This window comes from Cydia pomonella, chromosome 14, assembly GCF_033807575.1.
Source record: "Cydia pomonella isolate Wapato2018A chromosome 14, ilCydPomo1, whole genome shotgun sequence".
Lineage (NCBI taxonomy): Eukaryota > Metazoa > Arthropoda > Insecta > Lepidoptera > Tortricidae > Cydia > Cydia pomonella.
Window position 1 is genome coordinate 19,305,235 of NC_084716.1, and position 26,313 is coordinate 19,331,547.

The 26,313-nt window shown below is 38.6% G+C and overlaps 2 protein-coding genes across 2 annotated transcripts in view; one reads left to right on the forward strand and one right to left on the reverse strand.

Annotated features, from left to right (window-relative positions):
- The first annotated feature begins 4,331 nt into the window (after positions 1 to 4,331).
- LOC133525118 (small integral membrane protein 20) lies at positions 4,332 to 5,703 on the forward strand. The gene is made up of 3 exons (XM_061861374.1): positions 4,332 to 4,560; positions 4,981 to 5,037; positions 5,571 to 5,703. Exons 1-3 carry the CDS (start codon positions 4,446 to 4,448, stop codon positions 5,621 to 5,623), a joined length of 225 nt encoding a protein of 74 aa, XP_061717358.1. The 5' UTR covers positions 4,332 to 4,445; the 3' UTR covers positions 5,624 to 5,703.
- Positions 5,704 to 6,212: 509 nt separating this feature from the next.
- LOC133525119 (WD repeat domain phosphoinositide-interacting protein 4-like) overlaps positions 6,213 to 26,313 on the reverse strand; it is a 36,968-nt gene continuing 16,867 nt past the window's right edge. The window contains exons 4-8 of the mRNA XM_061861375.1: positions 14,973 to 15,144; positions 13,383 to 13,594; positions 10,789 to 10,949; positions 9,278 to 9,363; positions 6,213 to 8,733 (exon numbers count right to left, since the gene is read on the reverse strand). Coding sequence (XP_061717359.1) covers positions 8,704 to 8,733; positions 9,278 to 9,363; positions 10,789 to 10,949; positions 13,383 to 13,594; positions 14,973 to 15,144 — 661 coding nt within the window. The 3' untranslated portion in view covers positions 6,213 to 8,703. The remainder of the gene's footprint in view (positions 8,734 to 9,277; positions 9,364 to 10,788; positions 10,950 to 13,382; positions 13,595 to 14,972; positions 15,145 to 26,313) is intronic.

A 26,313-nucleotide genomic window follows, 5' to 3' on the forward strand; every position in this document is an offset into this window, starting at 1 on the left:
CCATAATAATAATAAAGATTGTTCACCAGCGACTTGCTCTTCTATACGGCCTTGTGGGTTCAGAAGGCGAAGTGCCGTACTACAAGTATTCACCTGCGCCAGTTCTCGAAAATGGTCGTGCCACGCTCTATTGGGATCGATCTATCATCATTGACAGAACTATTAATAAGCCTGACATCGTGCTGATAGACCGATCGCAGCATCAGACCGTGCTTGTCGACGTCACCATCCCTCATGATGAGAATCTCGTGAAAGCCGAGACTGACAAGTCCAGCAAGTATAGACTTGGCTCACGAGATAACCGCCATGTGGGATGTCGATTCGACGATCATTGTCCCGATAGTCGTTTCAGCAAACGGTCTCATAGCGAAGAGTCTCGACCAACACCTAGAGAGACTCGCTGGGTGGCTGGGTGGTTGAATCAAGGGTCGGAGGCAGAAGGCGGTAATCTTGGACACGTTGCGTATAGTACGTCAGTTCCTCTCTCTGCGTCCCTGACCACCAGCAGCTTGGGCCCTGCCCGCTGCTGGCGGCACCCTAGGTTAGGTTTTTTATGATATGTTTATATGTATTTTGTATTATTTTTGTATAACCTTTTTGTATTTTACTTTTATATCCAAATTATAAAATCCTAACTTAGATGAAGGAAAAATAAAGAGAATAATAATAATAAGTTTATTTCAGAATTCAATTATTCCATATTCATTTACAATCTACTATACACATTTTTACACTTAAGAGGCTGTCAACACCCAATGTCCTTGAAATTGATGTTACTTAAACAGTTTTTTAAGAAAGACTATTTGTTTTAGTCAAGCAAGAAAAATATATGTTCATATTAATTATATTTCAAAGACCGTGGTTGTACTCGATACATGATTGAACGAAATCGGCTCGATAGAAAATAATTGCAAAGATGGTCTTAAAATCACAATTAAACGGTTTTATGTCTTTATTGTTTTGACTTATGGGTCTGCAATTAAAATCACAATTTCAAAACATTTATATCTAAACCGTGGTCGAGTTAAATATTACACTAATAATCCACTTTTTTTATTTAAATATTTTTCTTATTATTCCCTTGCCCAGGCCCAGTAACATGCGACAGTGCTATCTCATTTACTCCGATACAAATAGACAGTGTGCGCGCTTTAGGTATTGACAGCCTCTTAAAACTAGGTGGACAGCATGTGGATCTGGTTCCAATAGTAATGGAAGGGACCATCTTCCCGTCCTGCCACTGTCTTCAGGAGACTGTTGGGGCTACCGGCGATAAGTCTCAGACGCCGCGACGCGAGGACGCGAAACGTTTTCGGCCTTATCGCGTGAAAGCCATTTTTGAATTATTTTTTTTGAGACTGCAGGTGAAAAATGACTAACGTTTTTGTTACACCTATAGCAAATCTACGGATCAGCATGTTACTCCTCACCGCCAGCGCCCTGTGTTCCCTTTCGATATCCTTTTTGTCTATGATGTGAGCCCCTATGACCTACCCCTATATAACTGGAACCCAATGTTCCAGGTATTTAAACTCTTCAACCACCTTAAGGGGAGTGTCGCCAAGTTTAACCTGAGGGGTACGTAGCTCTTCGTACCCGCTTTAAAAACTAACAACTCTTCCAGGCATTGTACCTGAGGCCATGAGAACTATAGCTATTTATTTTTTTATAATTTTATTGATTATAAATTTGCACGCTTGCATGTAAGCTAGATACATGAACTGTAAAACTGTATTGTAAAATCCCCATACTATATCGATGCAAATAAATAATTTCTGATAGCTCCAATTGTGTATCTATTAGTTTAAACAAATTTGTATGTGGCTGTTTGTTTCCTAAATAAATTAAAAAGAAAAAATGGAGTTAAAAAAACCTATAGATTTTATTTTTCAAAACATTCAAAATTCCAAAAACCCTTGTTAGTCACTATTACAAAAGTTGTGATTCATTCCATCCTTTTAACTTTAACGTAATTATATCAAAACAAAACATATGATTCACATTGATACTTCTTGACCTTTATTCTTCTGATGAGTATTGGTATTAAGTCATAATTAGATCAATTGTAAATACATCCATGAATATAATGTCTACACACGAGCGAGTCATAACATGACGGATACTCCTTATCAATGGATACCTACGTCGGGATAAGGAAAGAATGTTTTTATTTTTTAATGAGGTCATTGTATGTAACCTACTGAGTATTTATCTACACATTCATTGCGATTTAATATTCAAAACATTCAAATTTCAAATATCAAACATTTATTCAGCAAATAGGCCACAGGGGCACTTTTACATGACAATTTGTTCAAACAATAAAAATTACAAAATATAATTACAAATATGCAATCGATGAAATAATATATACTTTATTAGAGATGTATACTGTCTCTAAATGTCAAATTACACAAAAAAACTATGGTATAAAAAATAAAACCAACAAATACTAAAATTCTTTAGAGATGTATATATAAGTCTCTAAGTGTCAGAGATAAAATATGTATAATAAAAGAAACATTAAATTATCCTTAGAGATGTAGAGGATCTCCAAGACTTGAATCCTTATATAAATAAAAAAAAAACAGACAAAGAACCGAATGAAGTGTCTCACGCTAATGCCACTCAAAAGTAGAGTTAAGTACATACTTTTAACATAACATTGTTAAAATAAATAAATATTATAGGACATATTACACAAATTGACTTAAGTCCCACAGTAAGCTCAATAAGGCTTGTGTTGAGGGTACTTAGACAACGATATATATAATATATAAATATTTATAAATACTTAAATACATAGAAAACACCCATGACTTAATTAGGATCAAATATCCATGCTCATCACATGAATAAATGCCCTTACCAGGATTTGAACCCGGGACCATCGGCTTCATATGCAGGGTACTACCCACTAGGCCAGACCGGTCGTCAACCTACAAACAAATCTTTTAACTCTAAGGTTCTAAGTCCTGTTTTTCAAAAGCTGAAATTCTATTTAATACCTGCCCATTGTACAGTCACGTCTGAAAACATCGACACGATCGAAGTGCCAAAAATAATACACGACTTTATGGCCCATATATTAGCGTAGTGTATACATATTTTTGGCACATTGTCCGTATCGATATTTTCAGACGTGACCGTACTACATGAAGTACAACAGTGTAACCCGAACGTTAATTGGAATTGAAAATATTCAAAAATAACCATTACAAATATTTATCTTGCTCTTGTATCAATATAAGCACGAGGGGTTAAACAGCAACTTTGCCCCTCTGTAAAACAAATAATTAAACTATTGCTAGTCACATAAAGCTCTAGTTTTCGACCACTTGACGTTTGAATAAACCCACCTTACCGCAAATATTTACACTTTATTGCAATCCTCAATGACTAAACCATAGATCTACCTACATAAAAATGATGTTTCGCAAGTTACGAATTAAAAATAAAATTATATTATTTGCTTCTCCGTCAAGTGGACGAAGTAGAAGGAAACTAGCGCAAAGACCCTAATAGACGGGTGTCCTTAGTCCGGTCAGCATATCTCTTTCTCGTTCTCACTTATAGCTGCGTTCTTGACGGATGTACGGTGGACTACCTTCTACACGATCGAAGTTCGAACAGGCCTCAGACAAGGTCGCGTTCCGGGACACCCGTATATTGTAGCTATTACTATGTCTATTCCATCGACTTGCACTGAACAAAGTGAAGACATGTCATTGTAAACGTCATATTTTCATAGAAATCTTTCACTTTGACATTGCAAATGCCATGTGGAGGTTTTTTTTTTAAATCTTTATTTATTTATTGAGGGTTTTTGAGCAAATGCCACTCTCATAGTGGCTCTCTAACAAAACCCATGCGGAGGTTAGCTTGGGCCGTGACGACTCGACTCTACAGAAACAGAAAATTGCCCAACCATGAATCTAATATTAAGTATGGATTGGGCATGAGTGGCGGGGGGAACTGACAGAACGGGACAGTGAGTAGGAGAAGCAGAAAAAGCGTTATTATTGTTCTTGTCTTTATCAGTCTCACTTTTTTTTTATTCCCCACCGTAAATTTTGTATGGTTTATGTTGGGTAACAAATAACCTGACCAAATTACGTACGTTGTTTTTGCTGTGATGTCAGGAATGTAAAAACGTGTTTTTAATTTGGCTCATTGGGTATGTTCTGTCCCTTACGGGCGCACGCGATATGGTACATCTACCTCAGATCCTACCATCTATGTGCCCAACGGACGTTATAATTTTTACTCTGTGACTCGAACAGTTTTCAATACCTTGACATTGACGTTTCAATGACAAATGACATAACAAGTAAAACAATCACTTTGTCGACATAATACTATTATTTTAGTATTTTTGTGAATTGAATAGCTGTTTCAGTAAAACGTATGAAATAAGTTAGTAAGAATATAAATCACTAAACATTATGGCATATTTCAAAGGTTGGCGGTACGCTGCCTTTATCGGCGGTTTTGTGGGAATGATTGGACTGACTCTGTACCCAATTGCATTTAGCCCAATGATGGACGCTAGCGAATATAGTAAGTTATTTAACAACAAAACGTTTATTAAACAAATTTTGTTCATGTAGAATACAATATCTTGTTAAAACGAAGTACACGAGGTTTCAAAACACAGACATAACCTATTCATATTGTAGGTCTGTAAGCGCTTATTGCACCATTCCACTACCTGGGGTAACCGGTTAAACCTGGAGTTACTATGGTTACTAATACAATTTGACCCTGTTTTAGCGGTTTAACCAGTTAACCTTGGGTTAGTGGGATGGTGCAAGTGGTGCTAGGTAGTACATTAGGTACAGGTACATTTTGCTTACTGAATATTCGCTGTTTTTTTTTTTAGTTCTCTTAGCGTTCTCACAGATTATTTTTGTACAAAATGTGAAAAATATGTTAGTGAATATTAAAATTTAAAAATGAAATATAACTGCCTTGTTTTAGAAAGCATTCAAAAGGAAGGTAGAAAGAATATCAAAATTGAAGACATTCAACCTGGAAGTAAGTATGAATTCATTATTATTTACTAAAACGGGACTTTATAGCATAACATTAAGTTTTAAATTTACTTCCGATGTTTCGAGGATGGCGTTGTCCTCATTATGGTCTCGGGAGATTTTACGTAAAAATCATGAAAGCATGAATTAGTACAAATTCATAATAATTTTAAATATTTGTTCTCAGATTGTGTTGGCATATCATAGGTTTCTTTTTGCTCAGGGAAAAAGTAACAGTACGGGGATTTCCTACTCTTTCAATATACAGCGGGAAGACATTGTTAACTCGACATATAAAATTGAAGAGATTTCAACTTTAACTAGAACTACATAAGGTTCAAATTTCTTAAATTTTATCTAACGAGTAACAAACCTTTGTCACAGAACATACAACCTGACTTAGTATTATTTTGTGGTTATAAATTCACAGGAGTTAACTATAGGAGATACGCTAAAGTTCTAACAGTTTTTGGTACATATTCTGCAATAATAGATATAATATGTCAAAGATTATATGCAAGTGTCTTTTATTTTTAGATATGAAAGTGTGGAGTGATCCCTTTGACCGTAAGAAACGCCAGAGCGAGTGAAGATTATGTTATGTAAATAGTGTAATTACTAATTATTTTGATGTTAATGTTGTTGTATTAAAGTTTAGTTAATTATTAAATTGGTATTTATTTAGGCCTGATAAATCATACTATTTTCAGATGATTAAGGTTCCCATCACTTGAGTCCGATCAAGATATCTCCCATGAAATTTTTATGAAAATTTGGTATAATATAGGAGTATCATTGTAAAGGTCAAATTCTAAAAAAAGGATTTCGTTTCCGTTTATTGGTTAAAGTACTGTTCTATTGGGATATTGGGAACTGGTTCAGGAACCATAAAATTTACCGGCTTGTCTTACCGGTAAGGAGAGAGAACGAAATTTTTTATGAATGAAATAATATAACAGTTTTGGAACGATATTAACTGGTATTTCAATACCAGTCCGAGCTCTGATACATAATTATATTGATAAATACATAGATAAATATCCGTACATCAGAGAACAAATATTCGTGGTATACCAAATAAATGCCCTTGCCAGGATCAGAGTCCGGGACCTCCTACTTCCTAGGCAGGGTCACGAACTAAGCTAGAAAGCCGTTAAATAAATAAAGTAAAACCACAAATTAATATAAAGAAGTTTTTATTTTAGAATTTCCAAAACAGTGGAGTCCCTGTTGCATGCAATTTTGTAAAAAAATAGTGTCCTCTGAAACTCCATGAAAAAGTATTTACATTTAAAATGTGCTTGTCAAAGCATTTAAGTCAATAGTTCTTACCTAGGTTAGTACTTGGATATATAGTAGGTGGGCAAAGTGCGTCTACCTTGAATACATCGAAAATTGATTATAGAATACTAGTAATAAAACTACAGGCTACTATACTCTGTATCTTTAGGTATTTAAATAAAAGTAAACAAAATCTAACCTCAAATGGCTCTTTAAGTTGAGGGTATATGAACACATTACGTGATCAAATAAGGTAGGTTAAAGTCAGGTTGGACAGTGACAGATCCACAGGCGGTTTTGTATTTGGTTAGTTAACCATTAAATGTTATAACTACCCGAAAATTTACAAATTGTTTACTTATATTTAACTACCTAAATAAACAGAGTATAGTAAATATTACTAGTATTCTATAAGCAGTTTTCGATATATTCAAGGTAGGCGCACTTAGACGGAATGGCGCACACGCAGCCCCCCTACCACTTCAGGTTGTTGGCTATCATAAAGTTGCTATGCAATGTATTTTTTTTTACCATTCAGAAGAAATTGATTTGTATGCTTGTAAACTGGCAGCTAAGCCCTGTTTTAATGCCGAAGTATGCAGCGGTCCTGGTTAAGTATACTTTGCATCTTTAGGTATTTAAATAAAAGTAAACAATGTGTACATTTTCGGGTAGTTATAACATTTATTGGTTAACCAACCAAATACAAAACCTGGATCTATCACTGAACGACCTTTAACCTACATTATTTCATCATGTAATGTTTTCATCTACCCTCAACCGGCTTAAGGAGCCATTTGAGGGTAGATTCTGTTTACTTTTATTTAAATACCTAAAGATACAGAGTATTAGATATGAACAAATTTTTAAAAATTCCCCCTTTTTAGAAACAATAATGTTTAAAACAAGATGACAACAGTATACAGTAGTTGACAAAAAGCTAACATCATTCGATTACAATTGTATATAAACTATAATAATATAATTATTTACATAGGTAGTTACAGTAATATATACTTTGAACAAGTGAGATAATAAAGAGGATAGTGGACGACCGTGTCTCCATACAAACGTAAATATTTAAAATCCAGAGAGGAAAATGGGGATTAAGTTCCTATGGAGATGCGGTCACGTGAGGTCTTACACTGACATTTTTGACCGGCGATTTTTAACGATTTAGACGCAGTTTTAAATAATCGATGATAAAGAATGCGAGTGCATAAATGACCTTAGAAAAAAGTGTTTTTATAGATGAATAACAGTGATTTACACTGAAACAATTATTGAATATTTTCTGTCTAAAATAGTTTGAAAGCTAAAGTGATAGCTTAAATTTTCTGTTTTCCATTAAAATGAGCAAATGCAAGAAGGTACAATAGAAAAAAATATTTGAGCTATGATGAGTAAATATAATTATTAATTTATTACCATGAACACAGATTACAACATTAAAAATAAAAACTGATTCTATATCACAATTTTTGGTTCAAACTAAATAAAAATAACAAAAATGATTATTACGAGTAAATAAACGTTTATATTTAATGAAACTTAGTTTATAAAAAAAAAAACCTTTCATTCGATTTATTACACTTTTTGCATACCTATATTAGAGAATTTCTTCACGTGTTTCGAACCTCGAAAAGTTTTTTTGTTGTCGAATCGCCTGGCGGTAAGCAATAACTGTCACCCATGGACATCTGCAACATCAGAGCGTTTGCAAGTGCGTTGCTAGTCTTTCGAATCGTTTCGAAAAGTTCGAATAAATTCTTTGAATAGAAAATGGGTACGAAAAATAGGAATGCAAAAGAACTAAAATATGGTATCATATATACGCCTAAGCGACTCATTTAATCATTCAGTTACATTCCTTTAAACCATTCATTCAATCGTTTCCATTCACTCATTTTTATTGCCATAGCGAAATAATATAGAGCTTGTCTTTTATTAAATCTAACTTTAAAAGCCCTAGATCACATGTTTATATTAATCTAAACGGTTTTCTTTTTACTATAAAATTCGAAAACCTTTTATGTTATTTTACATAGAACACATTTTTCACAATTATTAAACAACTATATAATATTTAGAATTGGTAGACACATTAATAATTTACAAGAATTTTATATTATCATGTAACTTAAACTAGAAATATTTACACAAGGATTATAGAATAAAATATTAAAAAAAAAAAAAAAAAAAACTAGGTTACTGACATTCGTATAAAATTAAAGTAATGGACACGATTTGTTTACTTATAATTGCAAAGATTGCACACTTATCCGAGTATCTTATATGATGACACTTGCGGATCTATTTAGTCTGTGGTATTCACTTTTTATTTAAGTATACATAGTTTTTGAGAAAACTATTGTGGTTGTAAGCTGTATCATTGCAGGAACTCGTCATCATCGCCCACCTGAAACAAGGAGGTTAACGTTAAAAAAACAAGTAAATTATTATATATCGTCTGTTAAACATCTTTGTCAGGAGAAAAAGGCGCGAAAATCAAATTTTCGGGACAATACCAATCGCGCACAAAAAATGTAAGTAGTTTTAAAAGTTGCCGCTTTTTTCTAGTGACGGAAATGGCTTGACACTTGACAGGTCATAGTCGTATTACCAATCTACCAATATTCAGTATATTGCAAAATGTATTCAAAATCATAATAGTTTTTTTTTTTAATTTTGTCATTAATTCATACGAACCATGTAGGTTTACTTTTAAAATACTGACGTTTCTAATTTAATATTTTTTTAATGTTTAAAATGATTTAAGAATTATTTTGCTTAAAATTTAGTATTTTCTTCGCAAGTGTGATGAAAAACATTGTAACTCCGGGGGCAAGAATATTGCAAACTTGGGTCTTTAATTCCCTCCAGCCTGCGGCTTTCAGGAATTATCATCCTTGTGTTCAATATTTTGCTTACCCCCCTCGTTGCACAATGTACTATTAACTTACTTGCATGAAATACTCGAACTCACTCCGATGGCAGCTGCCCTCGGCCGAGAAAGTGAACTTGTGGAACGTGCCGTCTTCACATATCACTGTAAGAGAAAATTAGAGGTTAGTGAGTTACTCTAAAACAACCTTATTATATTGGTGGTTTATCACGGTATTCCTTGACTATATCGGTAGTGAGCTGTCTAGGATATAGAAGGCGGGCTGGCGAGCGGCGACTCACCGACAGCCTGGTCGTCCCCCGCGAAGGCGCACAGCGCCCGCGTGTCGGGCGCGGCGCCGGCGGCCGCCACGTGCGCGTAGCTGCCGCGCGCCGCCCACACGTGCAGCGTGCCCTTGTCCGGCACGTAGCCCCCGAGCACTCACCGACAGCCTGGTCGTCCCCCGCGAAGGCGCACAGCGCCCGCGTGTCGGGCGCGGCGCCGGCGGCCGCCACGTGCGCGTAGCTGCCGCGCGCCGCCCACACGTGCAGCGTGCCCTTGTCCGGCACGTAGCCCCCGAGCACTCACCGACAGCCTGGTCGTCCCCCGCGAAGGCGCACAGCGCCCGCGTGTCGGGCGCGGCGCCGGCGGCCGCCACGTGCGCGTAGCTGCCGCGCGCCGCCCACACGTGCAGCGTGCCCTTGTCCGGCACGTAGCCCCCGAGCACTCACCGACAGCCTGGTCGTCCCCCGCGAAGGCGCACAGCGCCCGCGTGTCGGGCGCGGCGCCGGCGGCCGCCACGTGCGCGTAGCTGCCGCGCGCCGCCCACACGTGCAGCGTGCCCTTGTCCGGCACGTAGCCCCCGAGCACTCACCGACAGCCTGGTCGTCCCCCGCGAAGGCGCACAGCGCCCGCGTGTCGGGCGCGGCGCCGGCGGCCGCCACGTGCGCGTAGCTGCCGCGCGCCGCCCACACGTGCAGCGTGCCCTTGTCCGGCACGTAGCCCCCGAGCACTCACCGACAGCCTGGTCGTCCCCCGCGAAGGCGCACAGCGCCCGCGTGTCGGGCGCGGCGCCGGCGGCCGCCACGTGCGCGTAGCTGCCGCGCGCCGCCCACACGTGCAGCGTGCCCTTGTCCGGCACGTAGCCCCCGAGCACTCACCGACAGCCTGGTCGTCCCCCGCGAAGGCGCACAGCGCCCGCGTGTCGGGCGCGGCGCCGGCGGCCGCCACGTGCGCGTAGCTGCCGCGCGCCGCCCACACGTGCAGCGTGCCCTTGTCCGGCACGAAGCCCCCGAGCACTCACCGACAGCCTGGTCGTCCCCCCGCGAAGGCGCACAGCGCCCGCGTGTCGGGCGCGGCGCCGGCGGCCGCCACGTGCGCGTAGCTGCCGCGCGCCGCCCACACGTGCAGCGTGCCCTTGTCCGGCACGTAGCCCCCGAGCACTCACCGACAGCCTGGTCGTCCCCCGCGAAGGCGCACAGCGCCCGCGTGTCGGGCGCGGCGCCGGCGGCCGCCACGTGCGCGTAGCTGCCGCGCGCCGCCCACACGTGCAGCGTGCCCTTGTCCGGCACGTAGCCCCCGAGCACTCACCGACAGCCTGGTCGTCCCCCGCGAAGGCGCACAGCGCCCGCGTGTCGGGCGCGGCGCCGGCGGCCGCCACGTGCGCGTAGCTGCCGCGCGCCGCCCACACGTGCAGCGTGCCCTTGTCCGACACGCAGCACACCAGCGTGCCGGCCGGGTTGAATTTTATACTACAATAAACAGAAACAGATATATATCAGGATGTTTTTTATTTTCTCATTTCTTCAGCAATTGTTGTTTCTTGGTGCATTTTTATTCTACCTCAAGAAAATTATATAAATCAGGATAAATAATTTGTGTAGTTTTGTAAATTGATACAATTATATCTTGTGAAGTCCAGATATAAATGGACACGTCAAAGTCGACTTTGACGGTAAAAAAAAAATCGCGTAGTTTATGGTAGTCAAAAACTAAAACAAGAGTTCAAATAATGTTCATCAATATTAGGTATATTTATAGTGTGTATGTATATGTATGTATGTGTGTCTTATATTTATAGTGTGTATGTATTTTTGTATTTATGTGATATATATGTAGTTTATAAGTATATTAGTTTGTTTTTCTTTTAATTCATTTACTTTTTTTCTCTCACTGCACCAATTGTAAGTGTCTCTGTTTGGCCCTATGGTTGACTGGTAGATAATACCATTTATCATTAAGTAAGCCATTTGTACATTGTTGTATACATTTTGTGCAATAAAGTTTAAATAAAATGAATAAAATAAAATAAAAAATTGAAATCATTGCAGTCTCGATTTCGCGCGTTATTTTATCTTTAAGTCTTCTAGAAATTTCGCTCATGACATCTCGGATATAGGTGAATATCGTATTCAGTTTGATATCATAAACACAAATACGGAAATTGTTCTCCGAGGAATGTGTCCTACCCATTGCCACTTAAGCTTGCAATTCTGGTATACTCAACGACTCTGGTATATTGAGAAGTATTGTGTTTAAGCGCAAATTAAAAATATACATCAATTATTAAACTAAAAGCCTGCTTACCATCAGGCGGGTATGCTTGTTTGCCACGGACGTAGTATAAAGCAATAAAAGGTGCTTTTATTAAAGTTTAAACTGAAAAAAAAAGAATAGGTATGTATTTATGCCGATAACTTCGTTGTTGTAGTATTCGCACCTAATATACACCGTGTTTTTATTGAATTCGGTTAACTTCGAGGTATTGGTAAGTACGTTTAAGGAAACTAAGTACATGACATAGATAATTTTCCAAAAAAAAATGTTTTTTTTTTTTTAATTTTAAAAATTTTTTTTGTCATAAAAAGTAATTAAATGTTGCATATAAAGTTGTTGTTGCACGGGCATTACATTTATCTCAATCAAACAATTGACAACTGTGACATGTCAATGTCATTTCGAACATCGATCGTCCGAGATAGTACTTACGTTTAGTAGCAAATGTATTAACCCGTACTAAACACTAATCAATATGTGAACGGGCCCTAAGGTAAGCGTACACATTCGTAAGGGCTTTATAAGATAAAAATAAAATATTGATTATCTCCGAAATGGAGTTAATTAGAATACCGGTGTCTTTGAGAAAGTTACTTAATTTAAGCTCAGGAATGCATCCTTGAAATTAACGCAAATCAAAAAAAAACACGGTGTAGATGAACACAAGCAGCGCCTAAATGAAGTTACTAGTCAGGTGTCGCGGTATTTCAATGTGAACGGCTTAGTACTAAACCTAAAAAAGACCCATTTCCTGCATTTCCATCTTGGACGAAGGGATCCTAGGGATCTTATGGTACTCGTGGACCGTGTCAAAGTAGGTCAAGTTCAAAACACCGCATTTCTGGGTATTGAACTTGATAGGGGCCTCCAGTGGGAAGCACACACCATTAAGTTTGTAACAAACTGGCGGGTGCCTGCTTCGCACTGCGACGCTTGGCAAGGGTGGTGGCCAGGGATGTAGTAAGGTTTTGCTATTTTTTATATTGCCACTGCGCACTCGATCCTCCAATACGGCGCGGAGCTGTGGGGCCGCGCTGCCGAATGGGATCGTATCTTCCGAATGCAAAAAAGAGCTGTCTAAGGGATTGTGCAGGTAGGACAAAGTACATCTGCAAAACCGCACTTCGAGGACCTCCAGATACTCACGCTGCTCACGATGGTGATATACCAAGTGGCTGTATACGTGCCATGTCACCTTAATGAATACGCGAGAGGAGCTGATGTCCACGGTCGTAACTTGCGGAACGCTCACAAACTCTTGGGTGTTAAACATAGGTTAGCCAAGTCAGCGAAACTAACCCACGTGATGGGGGCCGACTGTGTACAGCCGACTGCCGGGTCATGTCACGAATACGCCGTCTTTAATGAGCTTTAAAATGCAACTAAAAAGGGCTTATCAAGCACACTTTTTATAGGTTTAATAAGTTTATGGAGTACAAATAAGTACCTAAACTTAGTTTTTTTTTATTTATTATGTAAAATGTTACAAATCATGTTTTGTAAATAATTTATTTTGAATAGTTTATTATTATGAATAAATATATGAATATGAATATAAATGTTGTTTGGCACCTCAAACTGTACCTTAAGATATTGTTGGGTTAGTGACTTAAAAACAGTTTTCTTACCAAAATACGTTAGCGTAGTCAGACCCCCGCCTCAGTTCGTGCAGCATTTGCTTGGACGCGGTGTCCCACAGCCGTATGATGGTGCCCCTCGCCGACGCCGTCGCCAGCTTCGCGCCGTTGGCCGAGAGACCTAGGCACACTAGCTCGCTCTGATGGCAGCCGAGGACGGCTGGGGAACTCGATTGGGCACCTTTTACCGCCCGGGACACGTCCTGGAAAAAAAAGTTTTATTAAGGTTTTCTACGTCGAACCGACATATAAATGTCGATTGGTACCTTAAACTGACTTAATAAATGTTTGTTGGCACCTCAAGCTGACTTAATAAATGTTTGTTGGCACCTCAAGCTGCCTCATAAATGTTGTTTGGCACCTTAAACTGACTTACAAATGTTGCCTGGCACCTCAAATGCTTTATAAATGTTGTTTGGCACCTCAAAATGCTTCATAAATGTTGTTTGGCATCTAAACCTGACTTATAAATGCATGTTGGCATCCAAACTGCCATGTAAATGTTTGTTGGCACCTCAAAATGCCTCATAAATGTTATTTTGTAGATAGATAAAGCGTTTATTTGATCGCTGCAAATACACACAATTTAGAAATACATACATAGGCAAACAGAAAAATACATAATTAACAAAATACACAATAAATTAAAACAAAATACAAAATCTTATAAATATTACAGACAACACAAACAGGAATAGTGGAATAACTTGTAGTAGTTACACTGTGTGCATTGCAGCAACTCTTTCGAGCAAATCACTGATATTCTGCCGGAAGCCAGATCATGCGGTAAGTGTTTGGCATCCCAAACTAACTCAAAAGTGTTGTTTGGTACCTCAAATGACTTATAAATGTTGTTTGGTACCTGAAACAGGCTTATAAATGTTGATTTGCACCTCAAACTTTCTTACACATGTTGTTTGGCATCTCAAACGCCAGGCAGACGCTCTGCTCGAAGTCGCTTTTCGCTACATAGTTTCCTCATGTTATCAGCACGTCGTAGCACGCGCTGGCATTGAATGTAATGGAATTAAACTGCATGTGGCAGCCACAGATGCTGAGAAGTGGTGCATCTAGATTGCCTAGTTATATTTTTTTTTTGTACTTGTAGATATATTATTAGATTTATTATTATTATTTTGTATCTCACTAACCTTAATTAATTTTAAGATTTGTTGTAAATACTAACAATTATGGATCTACTGTGGATTCGAATTAAATAAATAATTGAAAATTGAAATTAAATTAAATGTTGCTTGGCACCTAGTACCTCAAATGTATATCTCTACAAATCGCATTTCTCCACCGATTCTCATGACAATTTGTGAGCAGATTCCATAAAATAAAAAAAAATGTCATTCAGTTTTAGGATTGTTTCTAAATGGCGATGAAGGTTTTTGAGATCTCCAGCTCAAGAGCCACTAATTTTAAACTCAACTCACGAGCTCAACGAGGGGGGTGGGGTTAGGGTCGGCAACGCGCATGTAACTCCTCTGGAGTTGCAGGTGTACATAGGCTACGGAGACTGCTTACCATCAGGCAGGCCGTTGCCATCAACGTAGTATAAAAAAAAACTTAGTTTACCAGTAGCTGCGCTGAGCCTTTCCTCGGCGCAGGCGCGGCGAGCAGCGCCGCGCCCGGCTCCGTGGCCAAAGCGCACAGGTGTCGGGAGCCAGCCGGCGTCCGCACTAGCGCGACCCGTTGTAGCGACGGCAGGGACAGAACTTGTATACTTGAAGACAACACTACTGCCACTCTGAAAAAGACGTGTTGTATTCGTAACTGGAGTAAATTAACTGCAGATTTCACTAAACAGTTTAAAATACGACCACATTATGGTATATCAGCACTTAGTTTTACCAAATGTAGATTCATGACAACAAAAAAGTTTTTAGCAAAAATTACATTTTTGATACATGCTTTTATTGCTGACTACGTTTCTTCCAGACAATTCTGAACACCACAAAAACACAATCAGGTTGCGTTGTTTCATCACAGAGTTCCTATGGCCACCTCCTGTCTCCATCATCGGATCAGCTCGATTTTCAGCTCAAAAGGAGATCGGGAAATAAATCAAATTTAGCTTTCAAAATTTGACCTACACTAACACACCAACTCACCAACTAACATACTAACAGGGCAAATTAAATAAAAGCTTGTAAAAATAATAAATGAATACAGGCACGTCTATAGTACCCAGTAGTGGAAAAATTTCAAAAATTCCCTCGATTTCTCGATGATCCCAAGATAAGATCCTGATTTGATGACAATCGGACCAACTGTCAAGTAATCAGCCCAGTCGTTTTCGAGAATAATGGGGAACCTAATTCTCTTATACTTCAGATTTCTCTCACGCCGCTCCCCGGATAGCCTAGAGAGAGTTATTATGACGGGCAAAGTTGAAGGCACCAGATCTCAGGGCCCAACCTCCACTAGATGGTGTGCTCAAATCACTGCACCTATGCAATTAAAACTGCACAAGGCCATGAACATGGCGAGGAATAGAAGCCTGTTGGTGGAACCTGGTCTTCAACAGAAGGAAATAATGTCACGATCCTCAGAATTGGTACCAAATAATTAAAAACCTCGTTTTAAATCTTGAGATCGCTTAAAAATGCAATAAGTATATATAATAATATCTTTCCTGAACTAAAAGTTCATTTGACTTAGGTGGGGTGATCGCGTAGATAAGTTCGTATTCAGATACTAGTAGGTAATTAATCTATTTATAACTATGTATAATACAATAGTAATAAACATTAAACAGTACACCCTAGATCAACGAAAACGGGTCACTTTGAACAGAAATGTATGTCTAAATTGACTAGATTTAATCAGTTTTGCGTGTACGTGAACTACACGTGTCGTGGACATCCAAGTGTTTAGTGATAACAATAAAATAACAATAGAAATGATAGAATCACGTTTATCTATAAATCCGTTTCATAACATAGACTTGACTAGCCATGATCATAAATATATGTATTAGACAGATGCTGAAAAATATCTGAACACGTACTATAAGTAGGTACCTACTATAACGCCTTGACAATAATGATTATTTATTTTTTTTATTTATTATTTATTATACTTTAGAAACATACAGTCGTTTACAAACAGTACATATACAACATTGCTTAAGTTTAGACCTAGAGTTTCATTTTTTACATAAAATCAGTCTGTGTTTTTTTTTTTTTTTTTTTTCTTTAAGATTACAATTTTAAATGTTACCCAAAACTAAACATTTGAAAGCGTAAAGAAAAGAAAACATGCATAATTACATTTGTTACCTAAAGAAAAGCACGTTTTAAAATATTAATGGAACAAGTAAATATATCTATGTTAGAGAGCTTGTCATTTTCGTTAAATAGTTTGCAGGCACGTCTTATGAATATATTTTGTGCATAACACGTTCTACTGTTGGGATTCGAGAATAACCTTTTCTTCTGACAGTGGCGCTGACGTCTACGAGGAACTCTGAGCTGTATTTGGTGTAGTAGCGAGGGGACATCTAATATATTGCGCATAATGGCTATCTTAAAAATGATATGGCTATCTTAAAAAAAAACTGACAAATTTCAAGAGAACGCAACGATGTACGCTACTTTACACTCGAAGCGAAACGAAGGTTATATTTATAATAAAATTAAAGCCTTTTAGTAACAAATATACCTTATGCAAGTAACTAACATCCCATTTATTAATTTAAGATATTCATCTACATAGTTTTGATATGTTAAACTAGCGGTCGAATAGGTACTATGAATATCACAACGGCCGTTTAAAATAGGCAAGTAAAATAATCAAATAACGACTCCGCTGGCTCGGTCACCTGGAGATAGGGTTGCCATCTCTAAAATTTGGTAACCAGGACAAGACGCATGAAAACCCCGGATTTTAGAGTCCAGAACCCGGACATGTCAACAGGTTTTTTTAAACAGGTTGTGCGTGTGTCGCGGGCGGCCTAAGGCTTTAAATTTTTAAACCCGGACTACAAATGAAGTCTTCCCCGGACGCTCCCCGGATGCCCTCTAAACTAGGACAAATCCGGGGAAACCCGGACGGATGGCAGGCATGCGAGTTTTCTAAAAAGGATCTCCATAAAAGACTCGGATCACTAACAAGTTGAAAATAACTCAAGTTTTGACTTAATTATTAGAGCAGGGATCGGAAACCGGTATTTTTTCTATGGGAACGAAAACGGTATTTTTTCGTTCTTTGTTAATTATTTCATTTCTAATTGGGCAATCTAATAATACGAAGTCGTTATCTAAAAACACAACGGAGTCCTATATTTGGAGTATAAAATAAACCGAAATATATGTTTATTTCAAAGTTTTTCCAAAAAACCGGTTCCAATCCCTGTATTAGAGTCTAAAATAGCTAACAAGGAAAGGTACCCAACTGTTCGGTTCCGATTTGATTTATATTTATATATGTTATAGAGTAGTCTAAAATAACAGACACGTATTTTTTTTTAGCTGCCCAAACTTAACCTATTGCGGGAAATTGTCCAGTACTATAAAATTACTAAATATTCTAACTCCTATAGAAAGTGATGCTCGAGCTCTTGCTAGTTAATGGCTGGTTTGAGTATATGTTTGAGAGCAGGAAAAAAAATGAGCACGTGTTTTGTTATATCGGCTGAAACTATTTTTTTCCTTTAGTACACCTGCATGAAATAAGATATTTTTCGAGCAAGTGTGAAGAAAAAGTACTAAACAAGTAAACGAAGGTATAAATGCTACCCTAAATCAATACAAGAAATCTTTGTAACTAAAAGCTTGCTAAAACAGTAACAAATGTTTAGAAGACAAGGATTCCTTATCAATATTATTCCTTACAAATCAGCTGAAGACGAAAAGCAAAGAAAATATTCCACGGCCTGTGAAATGCGACATGCAACGTTCACCCCACTTGTAACATCTGTTGACAGCGTCTATGCACCCCAAATGTCCTCCTTCATAAAACATATGGCAGAAACTACCTATATCTCAACGGTGGAACCGTTCTCTAAGCAACATACTGGGCTGGCTGAGATGCAGGATCAGTATCGCCGTTATACGTGCCACCAGCATGTGTATCCGAGGCACACGCCACCGGTGTAAGTCCACTGCCAGGTGGCTTGGGTTCGACGACGGTGCCGCCCTTCCACACATCGATTGAAACCCCTTTTCTACCCTACCTATGTATTATCTAACCCTTTGCTTATGTATTACTTATGATTGTTATACCCGACGACCGGTTTGGCCTAGTCCTGCTGATGGTCCCGGGTTCAAATCCTGGTAAGGGCATTTGTTCGTGTCATGAGTATGGATATTTGTTCCTGAGTCATGGGTGTTTTCTATGTATTTAAGTATTTATAAATATTTATATATTATATATATCGTTGTCAAAGTACCCTCAACACAAGCCTTATTGAGCTTACTGTGGGACTTAGTCAATTTGTGTAATAATGTCCTATAAATATTTATTTATTTTATTTGTTATATAATAATAATAATAATTCAGCCTATATACGTCCCACTGCTGGGCACAGGCCTCCTCTCATGTGAAAGAGGGCTCGGGCTATAGTCCCCACGCTAGCCCAATGCGGATTGGGGACTTCACATACACCTTTGAATTTCTTCGCAGATGTGTGCAGGTTTCCTCACGATGTTTTACTTCACCGAAAAGCTAGTGGTAAATATCAAATGACATTTCGTACATAAGTTCCGAAAAACTCATTGGTACGAGCCAGGATTTGAACCCACGACCTCCGGATTGAAAGTCGGACGTCATATCCACTCGGCCACCACCGCTTTTGTTATATATGATTTATAATTGTTAAATACATACATGTGCACTTGAATAGTTACCTATAATATATATAAGAGTATAATTTGCAAATTGAACCATAATATTTTTATGAGATATATGAATGTTAAAAATAAGATTCCTTATCTCAATCTACACAGACAAAGTAAATCGAAGTCCAGACAATACGATTACGTCTAGATACGCGTTTCTAACTTCCGTGTATGTGTTTTGCATATAAAGTATTCAAAACGTAGATATGTCTAATACTAACACAATTAACGAGGTTTTGTTTTTGCTAACTCTAACCAAAAAGAATTTGAAATAGATGTGGATTGTCAAAGAAAATTCTGTAGCCATAGTAAATTGACTGCCATCTTTCGACACACGATTAAAACTTTTAGAACGCTATTTGACTTTGATTGTTATTCTTTTACTGTTATGTGTTAAATTTGTTAAATATCAAGAAATGCCGCCATATTAGATGGTGCCACTTTTTGATATTGAAAAAATATTTCCGAATTCAGTTTGCAATTTAACCAATTTTACGTATATTACACTTGAAATTTCTATGAAAATACATTAGACACCTTTTTTCAAATAAAACAACAATGTTTCAAATCGGTTCACATAATAGATAATTATCCTCGAATAACCAACATACTTGAATTACATCGCGCAAATTAGACAAATTGCTGATAGATGGCGCTGTACACAATTATCTTTAGTATAGGTACTTCTGATCAAGTCTTTCGACTTTATAGTTAGGTACACGAGATAATTCATAGTTTGTGTGTATGTAAAACCAACTCGCACTTGATCGGTTGTTTTCTATCAAGCGAAAGTGAAGAAATCAGCTTTAGAATCGTTGAAGTTACTAGGGAAAGGCCACAATTATACTAATAAAATTTTTGGCAAACTTATTATTGTGATAAAAAAAGCGTTACAATTTTCCAAAAACTCTGCTAGCGGAACGTACTGCACCTTAACACGCTATCTATTGTATAGTTTTGCTACACATAAAACTTTATAGCAAATTACCTATATGCGTCAAAAAGTATATAAAAAAAAAAGTATGTAAAAGTGTATAGTGTGCATTCATTGGAAAAGCAACCTAATTTCTTACAGGTAAGGCACATATTCAATTGCTTGTAGCAACCGTTTGGCAGTGACATATATGTTTAGAGATTTTACAACACTGTGTTTATATACTACGTCGGTGGCAAACAAGCATACGGCCCGCCTGATGGTAAGCTGGTGTTTATTATTTAATTTTCGCACTATAGTTCCGTGTCATCCACGATGACGCGCACTCTTCTTCCTCCTGCCCTTATCCCACGTTATGTGGGGTCGGCACAACATGTTCTTCTCTTCCATTCTCCTCTATCTTTCGTCACCTCAGCACTCACTCCTTTCTTTCTCATATCCTCTTTCACACAATCCATCCATCGTTTTTTCGATCTACCCAGCCCATCCGCTCTCCGTCCATCAACATTCATTCCTAACATTCTTTTTCCTATATGGCATTCATCACTCCTCATTAAATGCCCATACCACGCTAACCTACCACTCCTTATCTTCTCCGCTACCGGTGCTACTTTCAAACTTCCCCTTATATACTCATTCTTAATTCGATCCTTTCTCGTCACTCCACACATCCATCTCAACATTCTCATTTCCGCTGCATGCACTCTTCTTTCATCCGTCACTTTCGTCGCCCAGCATTCTGATCCATACATTACAACAGGTCTCACGATCGTCCTGTAGATTTTCCCCTTAAGTTTAAGGGGCATTCGTGGATCGCAAGTTGTTCCAGAGACCTGTCGCCATTTCATCCATCCCGCATTTATTCTATTTTTCACGTCACGGTCGATGTTGCCGTCACTTTGGATCAATGACGCAAGGTACCGGAAATCGGAGCAGACTGGTAGGGATACACCGTCTAAGGCAATATGGGAAAAACTGGATAGACCACCGAAATCGCAGAACATATGCTCCGTTTTGGTTCTGCTTATTTTCAGTCCCACACTTTCCAGCTTTTCTTGCCATTTTCCCAGTCTGCTCTGGACCTCAAGTGCATTTTCTCCGACAAGAACAATGTCGTCAGCAAACAGCATACACCAGGGTGCTTCCTCCTGTATGTTCGATGTCAGAGCATCCATAACCAGGAGGAACAAATACGGACTTAAAGCTGACCCCTGGTGTAAACCTACCGCCACATTGAACTTGTCGGTTACTCCAGCTTGAGACCTGACGTGAGTACTGGCTCTATCATACATGGACTGAATAAGCCGCACATACTTCTCTGGCATTCCTTTTTCTCTCATAGCCCACCACAGAACCTTACGGGGGACTCTATCGTATGCCTTTTCCAGGTCCACGAACACCATGTGTAAGTTCTTTTGCGCAAGTCTATATTTTTCGCACAATTGGCGAAGTGCAAATATGGCGTCCGTAGTTCCCCGGCAATCTAACCTTTAATAATATGACATTACGTGTTAAGGCACGCGTTCTATACACAAATAAAACCAATTCCTTTGCTCTTGAGTGTACAAGCAAATATTATAGGTATTGCATACCTTAAAACGGTTATATATGAAAGTGCATTTAGACAACAGTGAAATATTTATATACTATTTTGTAGCCGCAAATAATTTCATCATGTAAATTATAATCTCGCTACCAATGCCAAATACGTATATTTATATTATGAGTATTATTACTACGCATCACACAATGCTGCGGAGCTAACATCATTCATAATTAGAGGTTCCAGTTGACAAGGTTAAGGAACGTCGCTTGCGATGGTATGGCCATATACTCCGCCGCCCTACACACCACATGGTAAACGTAGCGTTAAACCTACCCACCACGACGCGCCACGGAAGGCCCCCCGCCACCTGGCTGACGACGGTCCAGTGAGAAATGAGACCGAGATGGACGCAGCAACAGCGCAGGATAGAGAAAACCGGGCAAGTGCGAGTCGGACTCGCGCACGAAGGGTTCCGTACCATTATTTAAAAACGGCAAAAAAAATATGTTTGTTGTATGGGAATATTTATTTTATTCTATTTTTAGTATTTGTTGTTATAGCGGCAACAGAAATACATCATCTGTGAAAATTTCAACTGTCTAGCTATCACGGTTAATGAGATACAGCCTGGTGACAGACGGACGGACGGACGGACGGACAGAGAAGTCTCAGTACAGTAATACCCCGCTTTACGCGAGAGATGCGTTCCAGGGAAAATCGCGTAATGCGAATTTCGCGTATATCGGGGTCTTTTAATAAAGTACCAAATTTAGGAACACGCCTTTCGATTTGATCGCCAAAATACTGGTAGAGTGATCTTATTTGTGCCTCTCATTGCACGCGGTGTTTCTGACTGATAAACCAGCAACGGTTTTAGCTTGAAATTCCCGGTAGCATTACCTCCTAGAAGAAGAGTAACCCGAACACCCAATAACGTAATAATACTTATAGTTAGAAGGTAGATTACCATCCGAGGTGGCGCGATGTGCCACGGCCAAGTAAATAACCAATCAGATACTATCAATCCAGTGATCAATAGTGCACTCGCGTAAAGCGGGGCAATTCAGCGCGAAAATCTAAAAATCGCGTTATAGCGAATCCGCGTTACCCGGGGTCGCGTAAAGCGGGGTATTACTGTAATAGGGTCCCGTTTGACCCTTTGGGTACGGAACCCTAAAAATGGAAAAGACAGACAAGGAGAGCTGACCCCAGATGATGGGAAAAAAGCTTAGGAGAAGAAGAGAGGTTTCAGTTGAGTTTTTTATTTGTTTAGTATGGTGCAAGCACTGTTTCACAGACAGTAAAGGGGCCCACTGATTACCAGTTCGCCGGACGATATCGGCCTGTCAGTCATTCGCGATTGTCAGTGGAGCCCCTTAAGACTGAAACCGGTGGTCGTGGGTTCGATTCGAACCCAGGTGGGCAAGGAATAAAGATAAGATAAAGATTATTTATTATTCAAGTAGGCATATTACAATGCGCTTATGAAATTTGCTATATATATATATAGGGTGACCAATCCAAAACGCTCAGTATGGAGAAGTTAGAAACTATGAGAGATAGCAACATCTGTTCTTAGGAAACATGGCTTCGATTTTAAATTTAATAATAATGACATTCAATATTTTTTTAATCTCTAATTCGTATTATCAACAATAACAACGAAAAAAAGAATTTATACCTAACATTGTTTACATGACTTCGAGCAGGTTCGATTCCCGGTTATGTATAGAGTATTAGAGAAGGGGTCCCACTAGTCAGCGCTGCAAAACATATCGCACTTAACATGGTGATCATTTGCATCCAGCAGCCAATCAGCGTCAGCGGTGCGTAGAGACATGCGCATTGATCTAAGCAGCCATTATTTTCGCAGCGCTGTCAAAAGCTCCGATAGCTCTGCGCAAAGTAGCTCCGTCTGCTGAACCGGAGGGGTGAGATCGATTCCCGGTCGACGTGGATTATGTGTTTTTTATTTTTTGTTTTTTTATTTTTTATTAATTGTGTTTTCTTTTTGCATTTCTTTTAAATAAATAAGTTGGGTAAAATGTCTACAAAGAAAGATCCCATCTACTGTCACCAATGCAAAAACATTATAAAAACGAGGAGGTTTCTCAAATGTTGTTCGTGTCAAAACACTTACGATGTCGTATGTACCAACATTCCCGACAGATACTTCCGAAATTCCATGACGAAGGAGGAAAAAGAAACATGGAAATGCCAGGGATGCCAACCTGTTAAGGAAATGCCAGTTTCCAAAAATACAAAAGATGTGCATAAAGACAATTCTGCCTCGCTATCTAATAGCAATGCCGCACGAGAAGAAAAATACGAATATTCAGTGTCGACAAAAAATTCTTTTGAGTCTTTACCCGATGTAGGAGACCCTGACTCTTGCCAGGGATGCCAACCTGTTAAGGAAATGCCAGTTTCCAAAAATACAAAAGATGTGCATAAAGACAATTCTGCCTCGCTATCTAATAGCAATGCCGCACGAGAAGAAAAATACGAATATTCAGTGTCGACAAAAAATTCTTTTGAGTCTTTACCCGATGTAGGAGACCCTGACTCTTCGTCCTCTTCAGAATCGTCAAATAGTCCAACTAAACTGAATAGAAGCTGCCCCGAAATTAGAGAAAATCTAAATGAAAAATTAAATTCCATGAGTACCAAAATTAGCGACCTTCAAGAAAAATTAAAAATTGCTGACCAAGAAATCGAAAACTTACTAGCCGAAAATAAAATGCTTAAAAATCAAATCGGTGATTACAATATTAAGGTCACTAAGTTGGAACACATTTGCCGATCTCATACCAAGAAGTCTACTCCAAAGAAACCGAAAACTTTAAATAAATCTCGTTTATTTTGTACGCCTAAATCGAACGAAATCAGGCAAAAATACGACGACAACGAACGGGATTCTCCTACTGTCACCGACTTGGTCTTGGATCTTGATAATGTACCGAGATCAACGCCTGGAAATGATCACGGCAGATATATATCTCCTCACCAGAAGGTCATGCATACAGCAAGTAATGATGATGCAGCACAAAAATCGTCTTCCACGCCAAATATTGTTCGGAAAAGCGCATCACAATCACGTGTAACGAAGAAATATAGTAGGAATAATGTTTTAATTTTGAGCACCAATAAAAATAATAACATGTTGCAAACATCTAATTACATGCTAGGCGACAAATTCAATGTTTGCCATTATCTCTATCCGGGGGTCGGTGTCCGAACGTTACTTTGTGACATTGGCAGTAAATTAAAAAACTGTAATGAAAAGGATTTCTGTATTATTTTTATAGGTGAGGAAGACTTTAGGAAGTCCCAAAATTACGATAATCTAGTCTTGTATATTAGGAACACTATGTCAACACTTACCCACACCAATGTTATTATATGCTATCCAACATTTAATATTAGTTCATTATCGAATATGTGTAATAGGAGAATTGAAATATTCAACCATTTGCTGTATATTGATAATATTAAGTATAATTACGCCTACCTACTCGATAGCAATCGTAACTTAGTATATGACTATGATATGTTTTATCGTAAATCAGGGCAACTAAATAAGACAGGCCTAAAAACATTATTTACTGAAATTTGTCAATTGTTATCCTTAATCCAGATGGAAAACGAAATCATGAATTCATCAGCTGTTGACCCTTGCCACGACGATCTGTCAAATAAATCGTCATTTTTTCGTGAATAACTATCGTCATTCGAAACCTACTTGTTCTGATAATAAATTCAGAATATTTCATCAAAATATAAATGGCTTGTTGAACAAAATTGATATGTTGCAAATTGCGTTACAAGAATTCCAAAGTAGGAACCAGGAGGTTGATGTAATCTGTCTAAGCGAAACTTTTGTAAAGCGCAACTGTGAATGCAATATTATAATCAATAATTACAAGTTAGTAGCATCCTATTGTAGAGAAGGCAGCAGAGGTGGTACTGCTATCCTAGTAAAAAAATCGGTAGAGGTAAAATCTATTAAATTAGACCCTAAACTGGCAACAAATTTCTACTTTGAGTGCTGTGGAACCGAGATTGCTGGATTAAATCTTATAATCGTAGTAATTTACAGAATACCTGAACAAACTCGATCTCATGTAGGCCTATTTATCCATAAGTTAAATATTTTGTTAATGCATTTAGTAACGAAGTACAAGAAAAAGAAAATAGTAATTTGCGGTGATTGGAATATTAATATTTTAACAGACAGCTTGTTTAGCCAAGACCTGAAGAGTACACTAATGAACTATAATTTTGTCATGCATATTAACACAGCAACCAGGCGTAATACTTGCCTGGACCAAATTGCCAGCAATATAAACATTAAAAAAGTGGCAAGTGAGACTCATAGTCTTTGTTTATCTGACCATGATAAGGCACAAACACTAACTATCAATGTGCAAAGGTCCGATAAATGTATTCGATGGTTTGAGTTCGTAAGAGATTATAATTATGAAAATATTGCTAAATTTTCTGAATGCATCTCTGCACTATCTTTCTCTGACATTCTGGGTACTGAGGATTTTAATGAAGCGTTTTCAAAGTTCTACGACCTGTTGCGTTTATTTT

Coding starts and splice junctions, on each gene's coding strand:
- LOC133525118 (XM_061861374.1), top strand. CDS start 4,446: ATGGCATATTTCAAAGGTTGGCGGTACGCTGCCTTTATCGGCGGTTTT. Junction 4,561..4,980: donor GATGGACGCTAGCGAATATA/GTAAGTTATTTA, acceptor GCCTTGTTTTAG/AAAGCATTCAAAAGGAAGGT. Junction 5,038..5,570: donor TGAAGACATTCAACCTGGAA/GTAAGTATGAAT, acceptor TTTTATTTTTAG/ATATGAAAGTGTGGAGTGAT.